The following is a 19,297-nucleotide window of genomic DNA, read 5'->3' as shown; positions in this document are numbered from 1 at the left end:
CTGGTCCTGCTTGCTATCTCAAAGCCCCAACCAGAGATGAGGCAAGAGATACCTCTATTTATCACTTGGGTGTCTGTTAGGTTTTTTGGATTAAAAATATCAGTGGAACTCGTTTACCCTCAAATTTTACTTATTCATGCAATGTACTACAGCTGTTGGAATTTCCCACCCTATATAGAGAGGAAATAAAACCAGAGTATCAAATGATTATTTTTTAGATTTATTTTTTCTCCCATTTGAGCCCACCTTTTGCACATTACTTTTTTTCTCATAAAAATAATATATGAAAAATTTAGAAAATGAAAATGGCTTTAAAGATGTAAATAACAATTTACGCAACTAGTCTAATAATTCTGAATTACAATTCACTTAGATTTTTAAATTCCTATTATAAATTATAATTTTTAGCTCTCTATTAAAATACTGATAACTCTTCCTCTTATACTGGAGTTTTTATATAATATGACTATAAGTTTTCTTAACTACAATATGGTAACCCAAGTTTTATTATTATTTTTATTTGAAATAGCGTTTTCTCCACCATAAAAGACAGTGGTCAGTTTCTTACCTTTTAATGAACTTGCTGATGTTCAGTTGAACTTTAAATAAGAATCTGTAAAACACAGATTAATAAACTGAATTTCATCATTTAAAAAAATTTTAAAATAATTTCAATGTGTATCAAGTTGGTTTAAGTAGTAAGTGGAGAATTCTCTAGATTAATTATTTATTTCTAAAGTAAATTATTCTCTAGCAAGTAGACTCAGACAAAAGGGAAAAGGAAAAATAATTTAAAAAAAAATTTTAAAGTAAATGAAATTACTTTAAAATTAAATTACGTTTTAAAATATGAACAAATCATTGTTTAAATATGAACAAATCATTTACTGATATTTTATACTACTTCTCATTCCTGAGGAAAAAATGTAAACCCTGGTTGCCCCTCATTTAGAGGTAAGATTCTGATAAGTTCAGTGACTTAACCTAAAACATTTAATTAGTGTTAACATTTAATTAACACTTAATGGAGCCAATACATAAACCTTCCGAAGTCTTAGGATTTGGCATCAACAATGGTTATACCCCAAAACAATATCAAATGACCATGTATCAAATGACCTATGATAAACAAAAAGGGAGGTTTCTTCTAGCTTTTAGTAGAAAAATGATCCTCCTTGAAAAGCAGCCCAAAAGTTCATAACTTCAACATCAAAATTAAGAAAAAAGTTATCAGTATCCCCATAAAATTATCTTTCTAGATTCATTGAGAAGTGACATGATTTTCATTATTACCAGTGTCATTTATCCATCAGTTAAAAGTAAATAAATAAAAATGTAACACTTCCATTATTGCCTTATAAAAAAAAGTGTTTCCTTGCAATTGTGTAATAGTCAATAGATGTCTGTGGCCACCATTTTCTAGTTCTGGGTTTGCAAGGCCAATTTTTTCAACCTGTGCATTTATCGTTTAATTACCAGGGTATGGTAGAGAAGACTATGGTCTGTGCAATCCACACTACCATGAGTAAAGGAAGCGATGCATAGCTTGCCTTTGAATGCATGCATTTTTTTCCATCAAAAATGGAACTCATTAAAATGAAGCATTACCCTTTGGTTTCACACAGATCAAGTCCAAGATCTGTCACTTAATAGCTGTATGAAAATGAGCAAGTTATTAGGTTCTCTAAGATGTTTTCCTCCCATCTGCAATGTGAAAACAAAAATAATACCTACCTCATGGCATTATTGTGAGGATTTAATGAGAACAAATATAAAAGGTTTAAAACAATGCCTGACATATATTAAGCAAGCAGCAAATGTGGCCTCATTTTGATGATGATGATGATGATGATGATGACCACAATGACCATGACCATGACAATAATGAAGCCTATACTATCTGAAGTATTTAGAGTCAGATTTTAAGAAATATACTTAGGTAGAATTAAGTTTCTTTTTCCCTGATTCAGCTATTTCATGTATTTTTAAAATTATTTATTTGTGGCCATTTCTCATATCTGAACGGACGTTAAAAGAATTTAAATTATATAAAGTGCTCCTGTATCCTTTGGTGATAGGGAAAGGGGACTTTTGGGCAATCTGGCATCCAAGATTCTTCCAGGCTATTTCTTGTATGACTTTTTATCTTTTTTCCCCTAATAAAACAGACTATTAGCTAGGTGATAACAACTTCTTAAGGTCAATTATTGAATTTGCCTGCCCTCTGTCCCTGTGTAGATAAAAAGCATTTCACAATAGTCTAAACTACTAACCACCCCTTAACTGTTTTTCTACGCTGTAGCTCTGGGGCTAGCCAGCTCTAAATCACTCTGTTTCCCTATACTCATTTCATATTCCTGCTGTAACGAATTATCCCCAATTTAGTGGCTTAAAACAACACAAATATGTTTTCTCATAGTCTTGGAAGTCAAAAGTCCAAACTCAGTTTTAGTTAGCTAAAGTCAAAAGGTCAATAAGGCTGTTCCTTCTGGAGGCTCTAAGGAAGAATGCATTCCTTGCCCTTTTCCAGCTTGCAGTGACCAACTATATTCTCTGGCTTGTGGCCCCTTCCTCCATCTTTGAAGCACAACATTCTAATCTCTACATCTGTCATCACGTCACCTGCTCCTCTTCTACCTTACTCTTATAAGGACACTTGTGATTACATCATTGGATTCACTCAAATAATTCAAGATAATCTCCCCATCTCAAGTTTCTCAATCACATCTGCAAAATCTCATTTGCCATGTGAGGTAACATTTACAGGGTCTGGGGGTTATGCTGTAGACTGCTGGGGGACATGATTTAGCCTATCACGTGGATGTTAGACAATCACTGCAGTATGTGACTTTATAGCTTTATGCTCCAGAAAAAAAAAATCTGTTCGTGTTAAAGACACTTGCATAGAAAAAGCCCACCTATCAAAGTTTGAAGCAGTGAAATAGAATATAACAAGGACGTTTACATTTCTTTTGGCACAAACATTTTCACACCTGTCTACTCAGACATTTATTGGCCTTACTATTATCTTTTTGACTGCAAAAAAAGGTTTTCTGTGTACCTTGCTTTCCCATTAATTAGAAATAAAAGGAACAGATATCTGCAAATGTTGTCAATTTTCATCTGATTAATTTTGAAAGTGTTTTTGTTGCTACTGTCAGCTCTATTATGTATTTTACACTGGTCACTATTAATTTATAGATTTTGGAAATACGCTGGCATATAATATTAAAATAAGGATAATTATAATTCTCTAGATAAGGCTTAAAGTAAGTTTTAAATTACTTCCAAATAATTTATACAAAAGGAAATTTAACTTTGAAAGTTCCTTTCCTATCTAGATCAATTAAAAACCTGTGCCACTGAAAGAAAAAAAAAAGTTGTAGGTTACAATTACAGAATTGAATTTAGCTATCACCAGGCAATTATTCTTTAAAACAATCAACTTAGAGAAAACTTAGTTAACTCTTTGAAAAACTGTCAGAAGTGTTATCTTAAGCTAGTCATCACCGTGATTGAATCATCTCTATCAAAATGTAGAGACTGCGCTTGAGTCTGGGAGGTCAAGGCTGCAAAGAACCATGATGGTGCCTTTGCACTCCAGCCTGAGTAACAGAGCAAGCGAGACCCTGACTCAAAATAAAAGAGAAACATGTAGAGATCAGGTGGATGCAACCTAGGTTCTTTCATCATAAATCTTGCTTATTACTAATACTTTAGTCCATAGATGAGTCAAATTAGCAGTCTTGGTTCAAGATTCCCCAACTAGCTTTTACAGCAAAATTAAAATAATTGCTCTTAAGTTAAAAAAAAAAACTCAACATGCTCTGAAAGCAAATAATTCTAGCAAGTTTTGATGCTGAATTTATACTCCTTGCTTTTTAAAATTTCAGAATCAAAGCCATGTTAATAGCAAACATTCTTTCATTAGTTGGAGCTCTCTTGATGGGGTTTTCAAAATTGGGACCATCTCATATACTTATAATTGCTGGAAGAAGCATCTCAGGACTATACTCTGGTAAGTCTCTCTCTCTCGCTCTCTTTCTCTCTCACACACACACACACACACACACACACACACACCCCTACCCTTGTCTGAAAGTAACTCTAAAGGCGGATGTGGTAGCATTCAGGGATATTTTTGAGTTTAGGGTGACATCACAGAGGGAAAGGCAATAGCATAAAGTTGAAATCCAGAGTCAGGGGGGTTTGGGACCAGTAAGTAGGAATTATGATGCTATCAAGGTCCTTGTCCATGGCAATGACATCATTTCCAGTTGTATGATCACAGACAAATTATTTAACTCTGATTCTCAGTTGCTTCACTATTAAATGAAGTGGATAATAATATCTACCTTATAGGGTGATTGTGAGAACACATGTAAAATGTTCCGCATAGAATCTGACATACAGTAAGCTACCAGTAAATGCTAGTTGTTGTTATTACTGCTGCGGTATAGCAGACAGTGGGAGACTGCTATACCACGACCCTTAATTCTGCCCTTATGGAATACCTGGCTGCCATGTCTCCATCTCTTCTATCTGATAAGACCTTAACACTCTGAACCCATCTCTTAGACCACATTCCCCAGCCCTGTATGATTCTAGACATGACCGAGTGAAGCATTATGGTGGTGGTGTCTATAGGGAGAGGGAATCAGACAGAAGCAGCTGATACTTAAAAGTTCAGAATAAAGGAAAGAGGTTCCTCCCATGAACTTTATTCTGAATAGTGGGAATCACTAGTTCTTAGAGACAGCTTTTCAAACATTCAGAAGCAATTAATTAGCAGACGTCTGAACAAAGGCAGAATCATTTAATCTCTCTCTAAAACAAATGGCTAAATCTTTAACTTCTGCCAATGAAGCTCTAATTTTGATGGTGCTAGGTTGAGATTTTAACCCATTTTCACAAATTATAGTTGCCTTTCAAGGCACTTCTATCCATGGGGATGGGGAAGGAGTTGTGAGGACATAGATTTGTATATAAAAGTATTTTTAACACTTTTACCTACAGAAAAGACTTGAATTCCATGTGTCTTCAATGATCAGTTGAAGCAAAAGTCTAAAATACCAAGTTAACAGCCTAATTAAATCTCTTTTTATTATTTTCAATGTTAATACACATAACTGAAGGTCAGTGTAGCTTTATCAAGGTAAAGAGTCAACCCCAAATTTGGAAAGAGCTTTGGATTCAGAGCAAATAAATTCTGGCACTGTCTCTGCTTGGCCTTAAACACTAAATCTGAGCCTCAGTTTCTTCTCCCATAAAATGCAGATAATAACACTATGAATGAAGTCCCAATTATGATTCTTCTTTCTTTTCTCTCCATTTAAAAAAAATACAGTGTGAAAAAATTATAAAATATTTTTGGTAAAATTGAAAATAAATGTTATAAACACATTGTAAAACAACCTATAACTAGCATAGTCAATCAACTTGTACTCCCCAACCATCTTCTAATATTATGTTTGGCCCTATTCTGAGCATTAAAGTTCCTAAAAATTATAGGAAACATAATTTGACTTCAAGTTCATGTGACTTCAGATCTGTGAGCTTATCTACATTATTGTTTTTCAGGTATAGTATTAGGTATTACAGAAAGATAGTACAACTTAGAATAGAGGCAAATAAATGATTTTTTTTATTTAAGATCAACAGGCTACACATTAAAAGTCACCTGTAAAATTCAGCTGAAATATAGATGCCATATCACACATATAAATGTTCATTTGAGATATTAAGAACAACTTGAAGCATTAAAAAATGTATTTTGAAAACAATTGTCAAAGCATCTTTTAAACAAAGATCATCCATTTCAATTTGATAGGCAGGTAGTTTCTAAGAAGAAGCTTCTGCAAATCCTATTTTTAAATATTTAAGAAAATGCCAAACATTTAATTCAGCCTTGCCTATCAATAGTCTCTGAACTTTTTTTTTTTTTTTTTTTTTTTGAGACGGAGTCTTGCTCTGTCGCCCAGGCTGGGAGTGCAGTGCAGTGGCCGGATCTCAGCTCACTGCAAGCTCCGCCTCCCGGGTTTACGCCATTCTCCTGCCTCAGCCTCCTGAGTAGCTGGGACTACAGGCGCCCGCCACCTCGCCCGGCCAGATTTTTGTATTTTTTAGTAGAGATGGGGTTTCACCGTGTTAGCCAGGATGGTCTTAATCTCCTGACCTCGTGATCCGCCCGTCTCGGCCTCCCAAAGTGCTGGGATTACAGGCTTGAGCCACCGCAACGGGCCAGTCTCTGAACTTTTTATGCAATCAGCAAATGGCTGGACATTCCATTTCCAGTACAACTGATTACATGTGCATTTAAGAAAGCTTCAGAAGACAGAATGACCTAGTGCTTTCAAATGCTCTGTATTCATTTAAGTACCAAAAGTCTTTCTTCAAATAAAATTTTTTCTGAAGCCTAATATTTGAATAGAATAAAGGAGCTGAATTTCTCTGGTTTCTAACTGGGGAAGACTCCTTAAGATCCTTAATCTCTTCTACCTCTCTGCACCTCCCCTTCCCCTTCATCACCAATCCCTCTACATTGTGGAAATTCAGATAGGGCATATTGTTCTCACACTAATGCTCTGTTGCTTGTGATCTTTGGCAAGCTGTTTCTCACATCTATCAAGAGGCTGGAGGAGATATGTTCTGATTTCCTTCAATCTCATGAGCCCTGATTAAGAATATTATTAAAACATTCTTCAATTTCTTTTCTGAAGACAACCTAAGGCATTTATGATGTAAATTAAAAATTAACATGAATTTTAATTAAATAAAATCATGTAATGAAGAACTGCCAAATACATGACTAAGCATTTCTTTCTATTCATATTTCCAACTACAACTGCATTTGGGGTCATATCAAATATCTCTTGCACAAACTATGCTATTACTAGGAACAAGCGTTCATCCTTCCAGTGAACTCAGGGAGGGGCTTTTATTCAAGATATATACTGTACTTAAACCAAATTGTTGTTATTGAGACAGTCCTGGTTGCACTTTAACATTTATGTTCATGTTTCATGCAGGGCTAATTTCAGGCCTGGTGCCTATGTATATTGGTGAAATTGCTCCAACCACTCTCAGGGGCGCACTTGGCACTTTTCATCAGCTGGCCATTGTCACGGGCATTCTTATTAGTCAGGTAAAAACTCCCCATCCTTACCCCCTACTACACCTATCTACTTCATCCTCTACGGTACCACTACTATTATTGCATCCCCTACTGTACTTCCTCCACTTCATCCATCTTCTCCCGCCCTGACTGTCCACTCTCACTATAGACCAGCACAGAAAGAGAAGCCAATTCTACCAGTGGTAGCGGAGGTGGTGTAGAGACATAGACTTTTTCATTCAAAGGTAAATTATTATCACTCCTCAGTTTTCCCCTTGGAATTGTTGGTGGGATAGTACTGAAGGTGACCTGGCAAGCCAGGTCTTAACTTCAGAACTATTCTAGAGTTAAACTATTCCATTTAGATTTCAAGAAATAGAAAACTTCAAGGATTGGATTGCCTGGGTTGCCTTTGTTTTAAACATCTTACTTGGGAATCTAATATGTAAGTCATTGCCACAGGAGCTCCTGTTCAGTTGAGTCTATCCTTCCCTTCTACCCTATGGTGTCAGAGGGAGTCTGGGACCCCACGCCTACGACAATCCAGAGGGTAGTCTATAAATTATTGCCATAGGAATCACCAAGATAGTTCTCATCACAGTAATTGTTCTATCTATGGAATCCCTTTCTATTTAAGTTCTGCGTAACATAAGAAGGAAATACCAAGCAAAGGTCCAAAGTCATGGCTGATTTTAGCACAACCAGTTTCTATCTGGTTGCCTGGAGAATACAGCTACGTGTTGCTTTAGATATCAAGTATGTATTTTTGTCTAAGCTTGGTTGATTCTCATCCTGACTATCCAACTGGAGTTGATGAAAACGAACCTAGGTTAATTCCTTATATAACAAATAGTTCCTAATTTAGTTAAAGTGAGACACGATAGTTAATAGTTAATAGTTTCCAAAGTAGTTAGAGACTACTATTAAATAGTCAAAGTACTTTTTCAACAAATTGGTGTAAACGGTAGATCCAAAGTATTATGTAGTTGATATGCTTCCTCCTTGCATTTTCAGATTGTTGGTCTTGAATTTATCTTGGGCAGTTATGATCTGTGGCACATCCTGCTTGGCCTGTCTGGTGTGCGAGCCATCCTTCAGTCTCTGCTACTCTTTTTCTGTCCAGAAAGTCCCAGGTACCTTTACATCAAGTTAGATGAGGAAGTCAAAGCAAAGCAAAGTAAGTCTGTGGATGGTTTTTCTTTCTTCCTACTGTTTGAGCGTTATCAGCTAATGTAAAACAGTGTATTATACAATGTAAAACAGTGCCTTCCACATGAAGTTGGTGATTAAATGTAAGAAGAATGTGCAAAATCGCTTTTGTATGACTGGCGCATGTCATTTGGCACCCATAGGCATTCAGTTAACCGAAACCAGAAATCCATATACAGGGTATTAGACTCAACCAGAGGTTTCTCAAAGATCCCTCCAGCATTATGCTTCTAACATAATGAGGATCTAGTTGTATTTGTCATAAGATGAAGCCAAATGTTCCGTTTTTCTTTTAAATCAAAGAGCAAGATTTAACAAAAAAAAAGAATTTCCAACACCCATGCTATTAAGTAATAGAACGGGGCATGCAGAAATGTAGCTGTTTCATTAACATAAAAATAAATTTCTTTTTGTTTTGACTTGAGTTGTTTCAACCTGATCATTTCCCGGCATAGGCTTGAAAAGACTCAGAGGATATGATGATGTCACCAAAGATATTAATGAAATGAGAAAAGAAAGAGAAGAAGCATCAAGTGAGCAGAAAGTCTCTATAATTCAGCTCTTCACCAATTCCAGCTACCGACAGCCTATTCTAGTGGCACTGATGCTGCACATGGCTCAGCAATTTTCTGGAATCAATGGGGTAAGTTTAAGAACACCCACTAACTCTTTTTTTTTTTTTTTTTTTTTTTTTTGAGACGGAGTCTCGCTCTGCCGCCCAGGCTGGAGTGCAGTGGCCGGATCTCAGCTCACTGCAAGCTCCGCCTCCCGGGTTTACGCCATTCTCTCGCCTCAGCCTCCCGAGTAGCTGGGACTACAGGCGCCCGCCATCTCGCCCGGCTAATTTTTTGTATTTTTTTAGTAGAGACGGGGTTTCACCGTGTTAGCCAGGATGGTCTCGATCTCCTGACCTCGTGATCCGCCCGTCTCGGCCTCCCAAAGTGCTGGGATTACAGGCTTGAGCCACCGCGCCCGGCCAAGAACACCCACTAACTCTTAAGAGCACAGTGAATTAAAACAGGGAAGACAAGGGGTACAAGTTTAAATAGCTAAAAGATATTTTAAGGTATTGGCATCATGGGTCTTGCTACAACAAACATACATTGGGCATTAATTTTCATTTTGCTTCAAAAGTTTTCTAAAATTACTTAACAATTTTTTAAAATGTCAACAGTCAATGGTACTGTATATCTATTAAGGTGAAGGCAAAAAGCAAAAATCTTAATACATCCAAAGAGAGAAAGGGAGAATAATTATACAACCCTCCCCCAAAAAACTGCAAGGAGCTTCTACAGTTGAGTATTGAATTTAGGATTTCTGATAGCCCAAGCCAAACGGAATCCATGGTTCCCTTCATCTATTTAAATGAAGTATACCAGATAGCCAGGTGCAAAGAGCAGTTTCCTGCCATCCAAGAAACTTTTACTCCATTTGAGGAGATAGCACACAAAATAAATAATACAGCAAACTGGCATGCTATTGGTGACTAAGGGTAGTAGATAATACATGATTGAAAAACATACTGAGCATTAAACTAGCTAGCTTTTAGGTCTTACATTGAAACCCCTGCATCATGCAGACTAAGATGGTTCTACTGGCAATTAACTACTAGAGGAAAAAATTAAGCATTTATCAAGAAACTAGATAAAAAACAAAACTAACAAAAAACACTTCTCCTCTTTTGTTGCTGTTAAAAATGTAAATTGGACATTTGCTGTAGTGAGCCAATGCCAAATCCACATGGGACACTTTGTGGGTGACTGAGATATGGGCAAACACCTGGGGGAGGCAAAGGAAGTAATTCCCATCCATTGAAACAAAATGAGACCTGAACTTCACTCCACAAACTCAACTGCGGTCTCCGTCCTCCTTTAAGAGGTCCTTGATGTTTATTTTTATTAATAGTCTGTATAACTTTGAGGCTCAGAGACCAAAATCATATCTCCTATCTCAGTTCTGTCTGTATATTCAATGGCACAAAATTTAATTTCTCTGAACCTTACTGTTTCAGCTTCCATCCCAGTGCCTGACTTAAAGAGGAATCCAGGAAATGTTGAACCTGAGGCCTTGGGCAGCCTAAAAATGGTGGGATAGTGTGAAGTGTGCTGTAGGCCTCTATGCACTGAACACAGTTGGCACAGTCCTCTACCTCAGTCCTGTCTGCGGGAAGAGGTACCAGCAACAGGACATGTTAGGTGGGGAAGGAATGACAAAGGATAATGGATAACAGAATGACCTAAAAGACATAAATACATAAACATAACTAAATTTTAAAAGGCTATTAGAAAAGTTGTGAACAAAATTTCTCCACGTCTACTGAGACTAGTGAAATTTTCTGGATTAAATGCAATAGCAACTAGATCTCTTATACATGCTGGTGAGACTGTAAAACTGTCATAACTTCTTTCAAAAACTATTTGGCAATATCTATCAAAGTTGAGTATATGCCTATACCATGGTCCAGCAATTCTATTCCTAGTTATAAACGCATACATATTCCACCACAAGGATTGTACTAGAATGTTCCTAGCAGCACTATTCATAATCACTATTCATAATCAATAGCTAAAAGACATTTAAAAATGTTGACATCATGTGTCTTGCTACAACAAACATATATTGAGTAAGCATTAACTTTCGTTTTGCTTCAAAAGTTTTCTAAACTAAATGTCTATTTAATATTAAGGTGAAGGCAAAAGGCAAAAATCACAATAAATACAAGGAGGGAAAAAGAATAATCACACCTGAACCCCCTGTCCACCCCCCCCAAAAAAAAACTAAATTGCAAGTGGCTTCTAGAGTTGAGTATTGAATTTAGGATTTCTGATAGCCTAATGAATAGTAAATTATTCATTTAGGAATGGCAGCTACCTAAACACTCATCAATAGAATAGTAGTAAATCATGGTATATTAATACAATAAAATACTACATAGTAATGATCATGAACTGTCTACAATGTACAATAAGGATGATTCTCACAAAGGTAATGTTGAATAAAAGAAGCCAGGCACAAAATGATACATATTATGTGGTTCCATTCACATCAAGTACAAAAGTAGGCAAAATTTATCTATGATGTCAGGAGTTGGAAGAGTGGTTTCCTTGAGATAAATGATAAAGGGAGATTTAAGATGCTTCCGGAGGGGTGGAATTATTTATCTCTTGATCTGGATGCTAGTTACATAGGTGTGTTCAGTTTGTGAAAATTAATTAAGCTGCATATTTATGTGTACTTTTCTATGTATATTATACTTTAACAAAATGTTTCAATTTATTTACAAAAATAAAGAAAATGCAGTAGCAGAATTCTCAGCTAAATATAAGGAGGACATTTAAGCAATCAGAAGCTTTAAACACTAAAGGAAGACTGAGGGTTCTCTTCCTTGGAAGGAGAAAATCTGTAGGAAGTTCTAGGGAGCATGGCGCCATAGAAACAACTAAAAATACACAATCTAAAATATTTCTTGCTTTAAAGACATCAGTGCCAGACTTCTTAAGATTAAGGCTAAACTGTTTTTACTTTGCAGATTTTTTACTACTCAACCAGCATTTTTCAGACGGCTGGTATCAGCAAACCTGTTTATGCAACCATTGGAGTTGGTGCTGTAAACATGGTTTTCACTGCTGTCTCTGTAAGTCAATGCCCTAGATAAATACTCCGCTTGTTCCTTAGTCCAGAAGTTGCGTGTGTGTGGCGGGGGGAGCTTGGGCTCTAAAAGCAATCAATGACATTGTACACATGCTCTAAGTGTGTAAACCCAAGTGAGTCATGAGAAGAGTCCTGTTTGAATAAGCCAACCACTGCAGTGAGATTAGACATAACTGAGAGGGTGAATCACTGGTTCTCTGCACTGCTGGGATGCCATTTAGTCACTCATTTGTGAATTTGTAACTCACTTGGGGGCACAGAGAACTTCCTCCTTGTGCAGATTCCTAGATTCCTTCTTTTCTCTGTACATAAACCCCTTGGGAGTAGCTGACAGTTTGTCATTTCTCTTGATATTGGATGGTCTACTTAGGTTCCTCTTTTTACATAGTTCAAATTCTTTTTTTACCACGTGTCTTGGGGGAAACATATAAAAATAAACAAACAAGGCCCTCTCTAACAGACATTTAACCCTTTAAGCAAAGTTAAGCAGACTCAGTAAATGGTATTAAGTCATTGGGCAGAGAGCTTCCAAGTAGTTCACAAAGTTGTGGCTTCTGGTGATGCATGAGAGTATGTGTGATATTATGAGGGAAGTGACAATGTAACTAGAAATGTTATTGCTTTCTTCCAACAACAACAAAAGGTCATATACTCTTCTTCAAACCAAATAACTTTCTATAAGAAGTGATGGTTCTTATATATTGAGAATATATAGCAAATGGTTTCTATATATTAAGAATATATAGGAAGTGATGGTTCTTATATATTAAGAATACATAGGAAGTGATGGTTCTTATATATTAATATATGATATATATGTCTATATATATATTCTTATGTAAGAATATGTAAGATATATTCTTAATATATAAGAACCTGACAAGAATATCTAACATAATAATCTAAGAAGTAAACAAGCAACGACAAAGACAAAAACTCCCCAACTAATATAATTCACTGTAGAATGAGAGTCACTGAGCTTATTTTTATCTTTGTTCAACAAGATAAAAATAGCAAAAAGTTTATTCTTTTCAATTTTGATCACAATACTATACTCAATATAATTTAGTCACTTGTTTTTCATTCTCTGCACATGAACTCTTAACTATTACCTTAGGGTGATCAATAAATTACAGCCTGGCTACGCAGATCAAAAGGCAGGTTTGTCCAGACCACATTAAACAGTGCTGGACCTTGGAAAGAGCAGGAAAAACAGATAATAATGAAATGCCAATGGTTCTGTAGACATACCGTTAGAGATAAGGCCTGTTCAAACCAAAAGGTCACTGTAAATCAATCAAGACCTGTTTCTGAAGTGCAATCCAAGGGACTATTCACCCTTTTGTCTCCTGGAATATTTTTTACAAATTATTCAACATATTTTTTATAACAGATTATTATTAAAACATTTTGTGTATAATAGGATTTTCTGTGTAAAGCATCAAATTGTCAAGATTGGGTAGCCTAAATTCTGAAAAAATCTAAAGGGGAAACTTCTGTAAAGTTTCATTTTTGCACCCTGCTCCCAACCCCACTCATGTGGGAGGAGTTGTTTAAGACAGTGTCCTAATTATTTTGAATATACCTTTTTAGAGTTCATCCTTTGATTCTGTGAAAGGTTTTGAACAGGGTAGTGACATAATCTTTAAAAATCACTCCTGGCCGGGCGCGGTGGCTCAAGCCTGTAATCCCAGCACTTTGGGAGGCCGAGACAGGCGGATCACGAGGTCAGGAGATCGAGACCATCCTGGCTAACACTGTGAAACCCCGTCTCTACTAAAAAATACAAAAAACTAGCCAGGCGAGGTGGCGGGCGCCTGTAGTCCCAGCTACCTGGGAGGCTGAGGCAGGAGAATGGCATAAACCTGGGAGGCGGAGCTTGCAGTGAGCTGAGATCCGGCCACTGCACTCCAGCCCCGGCGACAGAGTGAGACTCCGTCTCAAAAAAAAAAAAAAAAATCACTCCTAATCATTAATTAAGCCTCCAGCACTACAGATCACATTTAAAATTTTTAACTATATTAATTTTTGAAATGTTCTAAAGTTCATAAAGTATAAAAAGGATAGTCCCTCAGTCATCCAGTTTCTCTCCCCAAAGTTAACCAATGTTACCAAATTGTGTGTGTACTTTCAAATAAAAATACGCAAATAGAAATATGCACCGAATATGTTAATGTTTCACCAAACTGGAAGAACATCAATTTGTTTTTGGGAAGAGAGACTTTCCCAACTCCACACTAATTGTGTTCCACATCCTATATTTTCTTCCACACTAACGGGAGGCTAGAAGAGGGCCTGTAATCTTGACAGAAAAAAAAAACAGAAAGAAAAATGGAGGGATCTAGAAGGCAGGATGACACTGACAGAGAAGCGGTGACTACCAAATTGCAACTAAGCGCCCAGGATTTGTGTTAGGCACTGCGGGAAAGATGAGGGTTCTGATTGGGCAGATATCTCCAGCCACTGACCATGTCTCCCCTTGTCACACTCATCCTGAGTGCACACTAGGCCTCAGGGACAGAGGCCAACTCAATTTTCAAGACGTGCAGTTTTAGAGTTTATAGTAAAGGAGCTTATTCACAAAGAAATGCTTCTATTTTCTTGGTAGCTTGACATGGTGGCACCAAGTCAGTTTTTTTTTTTTTTTTTTTTTGAGACGGAGTCTCGCTCTGTCACCCAGGCTGGAGTGCTGTGGCCAGATCTCAGCTCACTGCAAGCTCCGCCTCCCGGGTTCACGCCATTCTCCTGCCTCAGCCTCCGAGTAGCTGGGACTACAGGCGCCCGCCACCTCGCCCGGCTAGCTTTTTGTAGTTTTTATTAGAGACGGGGTTTCACCGTGTTAGCCAGGATGGTCTCGATCTCCTGACCTCATGATCCGCCCGTCTCGGCATCCCCAAGTGCTGGGATTACAGGCTTGAGCCACCACGCCCGGCACACCAAGTCAGTTTTGAACATCATAATAAAAGAGTTAAAACATAAAGAGATATTTTATGAACTTAAGAAAAATCTAGGCCGGGCGCGGTGGCTCAAGCCTGTAATCCCAGCACTTTGGGAGGCCGAGGCGGGCGGATCATGAGGTCAGGAGATCGAGACCCTCCTGGCTAACACGGTGAAACCCCGTCTCTACTAAAAATACAAAAAACTAGCCGGGCGCGGTGGCGGGCGCCTGTAGTCCCAGCTACTCGGAGGCTGAGGCAGGAGAATGGCTGGAACCCGGGAGGCGGAGCTTGCAGTGAGCCGAGATCGCGCCACTGCACTCCAGCCTGGGCGACACAGTGAGACTCCGTCTCAAAAAAAAAAAAAAAAAAGAAAAATCTGTTTTTTTCCAACTTCCGTCTCGATAATTAAATATGTGATCTTTGCTTATCATCCTATCTGAAGTGATTTAAAACTCTGATATGAGTGTGCCTCTGAGAAACGGGCTTTCACTGTAGGTGAAATGTTTCTAAGATATCTTCAGAACCACAGCTCACTATACTAAAGACATTGGATTGTTATTGATTTACTGATAGGCTGATGAGCCAGCCAATTTGCTCACCAGGCGCCAAAGTGAGAAATTATGACAGGAAGTTTTGTGGGGGGTGAGAGCGAGAGTGACTCACCAGCCTTGGTAATATTCCAAGGATCAGGCAAGAGTATAACAAACTCTAGTCTTGGCTGATTGTAAATCTTAACCATTAATGCAAAGGTCCACAAAACTAAAGGAATCAATGACGTATCTCCTCAGTTAAGATAAGAAGGCATTTTTTTTTTTTTTTTTATACTTTAAGTTCTAGGGTACATGTGCATAACGTGCAGGTTTGTTAACCCTTTGCTTTGCGGGCGCCTGTAGTCTCAGCTACTCGGGAGGCTGAGGCAGGAGAATGGCCTAAACCCGCGAGGCGGAGCTTGCAGTGAGCTGAGATCCGGCCACTGCACTCCAGACCGGGCTACAGAGCGAGACTCCGTCTCAAAAAAAAAAAAAAAAAAAAGTCCTAACTTTTAAGATGAATAGTTCACTCCTGGCAAAAGATACAATTAAGCATACACAGAAAAATGCAGGCCTATTTTGGTACAATTATCAAATTCCATATGTTGCCAGGTGAGTGGTCACAATAGGACTTTATTAAGCAGTGAGAAAATTGGAAGAGACTAGTTGACACCTGAACAGCTGTACTGTTTCCGGTGTCAGTAGTGGACAGACCCTTGTAATTATAACTTAGGATAATTATCAGACAACAAGTTAATGTCACGTTTAAATGTGGAACCTTCACATTTTAAATGTACAGGACATCTACTGGGAGAGACCCCAGCTGTACAGTCTCTGAATATTGTACCCAAAGTGATAATCCTGGAGTAGTGGTAACACTATGTTTCTATCTCTATAATGGCCTATTCAAACCAATGTGACTAAATTAAGCAGATATTTGATCATTACCCGCTGTCCACTGAGACTAGCTCTGCCACCTGGGGCAGTCACTTCCCACCTCGATCTCACTCCTGTAAAATGGAAGGGTGGAATTGCCTCCTATCTGTTATATAAATTAAAATGACCTCTTTGGCAGTAAAAATGATTGAAGTAAACAGTCAATATTTTATGACTCATAAAACTGAGATAATCTTCTTTAAAACTGTCCTAGGTATTCCTTGTGGAGAAGGCAGGGCGACGTTCTCTCTTTCTAATTGGAATGACTGGGATGTTTGTTTGTGCCATCTTCATGTCAGTGGGACTTGTGCTGCTGGTAAGTTTGGTGCCCACACTGAGGCTTTTCATTAACATATGATGGTACCTGGCACCTCTGTGGTCCAGGTAAAAGTGCTTTGTATTCAAAAATATTTGAGACTGACGAAATAAAGCCAGAGCAACAGCATAAAATCAAAGGAGATATATAAAAAAAAGATGAACTAGTTTCTTGGGTTTAAGGCTGAATATCAGCATGTAAATTCTGGTTGACATCCAGGGAGGCCATGTACCCATGGTTAGAGCATAGGCTCTGGATTCACCATCAACTGGGTTTTTTTTTTTTTTTTTCTGCTGTCCACTTTGTAATTTCTTTTTTTTTTTCCTTTTTTTTTTTTTTATTATACTTTAAGTTCTAGGGTACACGTGCATAACGTGCAGGTTTGTTACATATGTATACGTGTGCCATGTTGGTGTGCTGCACCCATCAACTCGTGAGCACCCATCAATTCATCATTTATATCATGTATAACTCCCAGTGCAATCCCTCCCCCCTCCCCCCTCCTCATGATAGGCCCCGGTGTGTGATGTTCCCCTTCCCGAGTCCAAGTGATCTCATTGTTCAGTTCCCACCTATGAGTGAGAACATGCGGTGTTTGGTTTTCTGTTCCTGTGATAGTTTGCTAAGAATGATGGTTTCCAGCTGCATCCATGTCCCTACAAAGGACGCAAACTCATCCTTTTTTATGGCTGCATAGTATTCCATGGTGTATAGGTGCCACATTTTCTTTTTTTTTTTTTTTTTTTTTTTTTTTTTTTTTGAGACAGAGTCTCGCTCTGTCGCCCAGGCTGGAGTGCAGTGGCGTGATCTCGGCTCACTGCAAGCTCCGCCTCCCGGGTTTACGCCATTCTCCTGCCTCAGCCTCCCGAGTAGCTGGGACTACAGGCGCCCGCCACCTCGCCCGGCTAGTTTTTTGTATTTTTTAGTAGAGACGGGGTTTCACCGTGTAGACCAGGATGGTCTCAATCTCCTGACCTCGTGATCCACCTGTCTCGGCCTCCCAAAGTGCTGGGATTACAGGCTTGAGCCACCGCGCCCGGCCAGGTGCCACATTTTCTTAATCCAGTCTGTCACAGATGGACATTTAGGTTGATTCCAAGTCTTTGCTATTGTGAATAGTGTCGCAATAAACATACGTGTGCATGTGTCTTTGTAGTAGAATAATTTATAATCCTTTGGGTATATACCCAGTAGTGGGATGGCTGGGTCATATGGTACATCTAGTTCTAGATCTTTGAGGAATTGCCATACTGTTTTCCATAATGGTTGAACTAGTTTACAATCCCACCAACAGTGTAAAAGTGTTCCTATTTCTCCACATCCTCTCCAACACCTGTTGTTACCTGACTTTTTAATGATTGCCATTCTAACTAGTGTGAGATGGTATCTCATTGTGGTTTTGATTTGCATTTCTCTGATGGCCAGTGATGATGAGCATTTTTTCATGTGTCTGTTGGCTGTATGAATGTCTTCTTTTGAGAAATGTCTGTTCATATCCTTTGCCCACTTTTTGATGGGGTTGTTTGTTTTTTTCTTGTATATTTGTTTGAGTTCTTTGTAGATTCTGGATATTAGCCCTTTGTCAGATGAGTAGATTGCAAAAATTTTCTCCCATTCTGTAGGTTGCCTGTTCACTCTGATGGTAGTTTCTTTTGCTGTGCAGAAGCTCTTTAGTTTAATTAGATCCCATTTGTCAATTTTGGCTTTTGCCACCGTTGCTTTTGGTGTTTTAGACATGAAGTCCTTGCCCATGCCTATGTCCTGAATGGTACTACCTAGATTTTCTTCTAGGGTTTTTATGGTATTAGGTCTAACATTTAAGTCTCTAATCCACCTTGAATTAATCTTCGTATAAGGAGTAAGGAAAGGATCCAGTTTCAGCTTTCCACTTACGGCTAGCCAATTCTCCCAGCACCATTTATTAAATAGGGAATCCTTTCCCCATTTCTTGTTTCTCTCAGGTTTGTCAAAGATCAGATGGCTGTAGGTGTGTGGTATTATTTCTGAGGACTCTGTTCTGTTCCATTGGTCTATATCTCTGTTGTGGTACCAGTACCATGCTGTTTTGGTTACTGTAGCCTTGTAGTATAGTTTGAAGTCAGGTAGCGTGACGCCTCCAGCTTTGTCCTTTTGACTTAGGATTGTCTTGGCAATGCGGGCTCTTTTTTGGTTCCATATGAACTTTAAAGCCGTTTTTTCCAATTCTGTGAAGAAAGTCATTGGTAGCTTGATGGGGATGGCATTGAATCTATAAATCACCTTGGGCAGTATGGCCATTTTCACGATATTGATTCTTCCTATCCATGAGCATGGTATGTTCTTCCATTTGTTTGTGTCCTCTTTGATTTCATTGAGCAGTGGTTTGTAGTTCTCCTTGAAGAGGTCCTTTACATCCCTTGTAAGTTGGATTCCTAGGTATTTTATTCTCTTTGAAGCAATTGTGAATGGAAGTTCATTCATGATTTGGCTCTCTGTTACTGGTGTATAAGAATGCTTGTGATTTTTGCACGTTGATTTTGTATCCTGAGACTTTGCTGAAGTTGCTTATCAGCTTAAGGAGATTTTGGGCTGAGACAATGGGGTTTTCTAAATATACAATCAT

The 19,297-nt window shown here is 38.2% G+C and overlaps 1 protein-coding gene across 2 annotated transcripts in view; it reads left to right on the top strand.

The window, feature by feature from the left end:
• The window catches only part of SLC2A2 (solute carrier family 2 member 2), a 38,613-nt gene that overhangs the window by 12,687 nt on the left and 6,629 nt on the right, over positions 1-19,297 (top strand). For both annotated transcript variants that reach the window (XM_033211710.1, XM_033211711.1), the window contains exons 4-9: positions 3,894-4,018; positions 7,029-7,144; positions 8,129-8,291; positions 8,779-8,966; positions 11,853-11,957; positions 16,594-16,695. In XM_033211710.1, the coding sequence (XP_033067601.1) occupies positions 3,894-4,018; positions 7,029-7,144; positions 8,129-8,291; positions 8,779-8,966; positions 11,853-11,957; positions 16,594-16,695 (799 nt within the window). The remainder of the gene's footprint in view (positions 1-3,893; positions 4,019-7,028; positions 7,145-8,128; positions 8,292-8,778; positions 8,967-11,852; positions 11,958-16,593; positions 16,696-19,297) is intronic.

Source organism: Trachypithecus francoisi, unplaced genomic scaffold (assembly GCF_009764315.1).
Source record: "Trachypithecus francoisi isolate TF-2019V2 unplaced genomic scaffold, Tfra_2.0 Lachesis_group0, whole genome shotgun sequence".
Lineage (NCBI taxonomy): Eukaryota > Metazoa > Chordata > Mammalia > Primates > Cercopithecidae > Trachypithecus > Trachypithecus francoisi.
The sequence above is the reverse complement of the archived record's forward strand: the minus strand, read 5'-3'. Positions and strand labels throughout refer to the sequence as shown.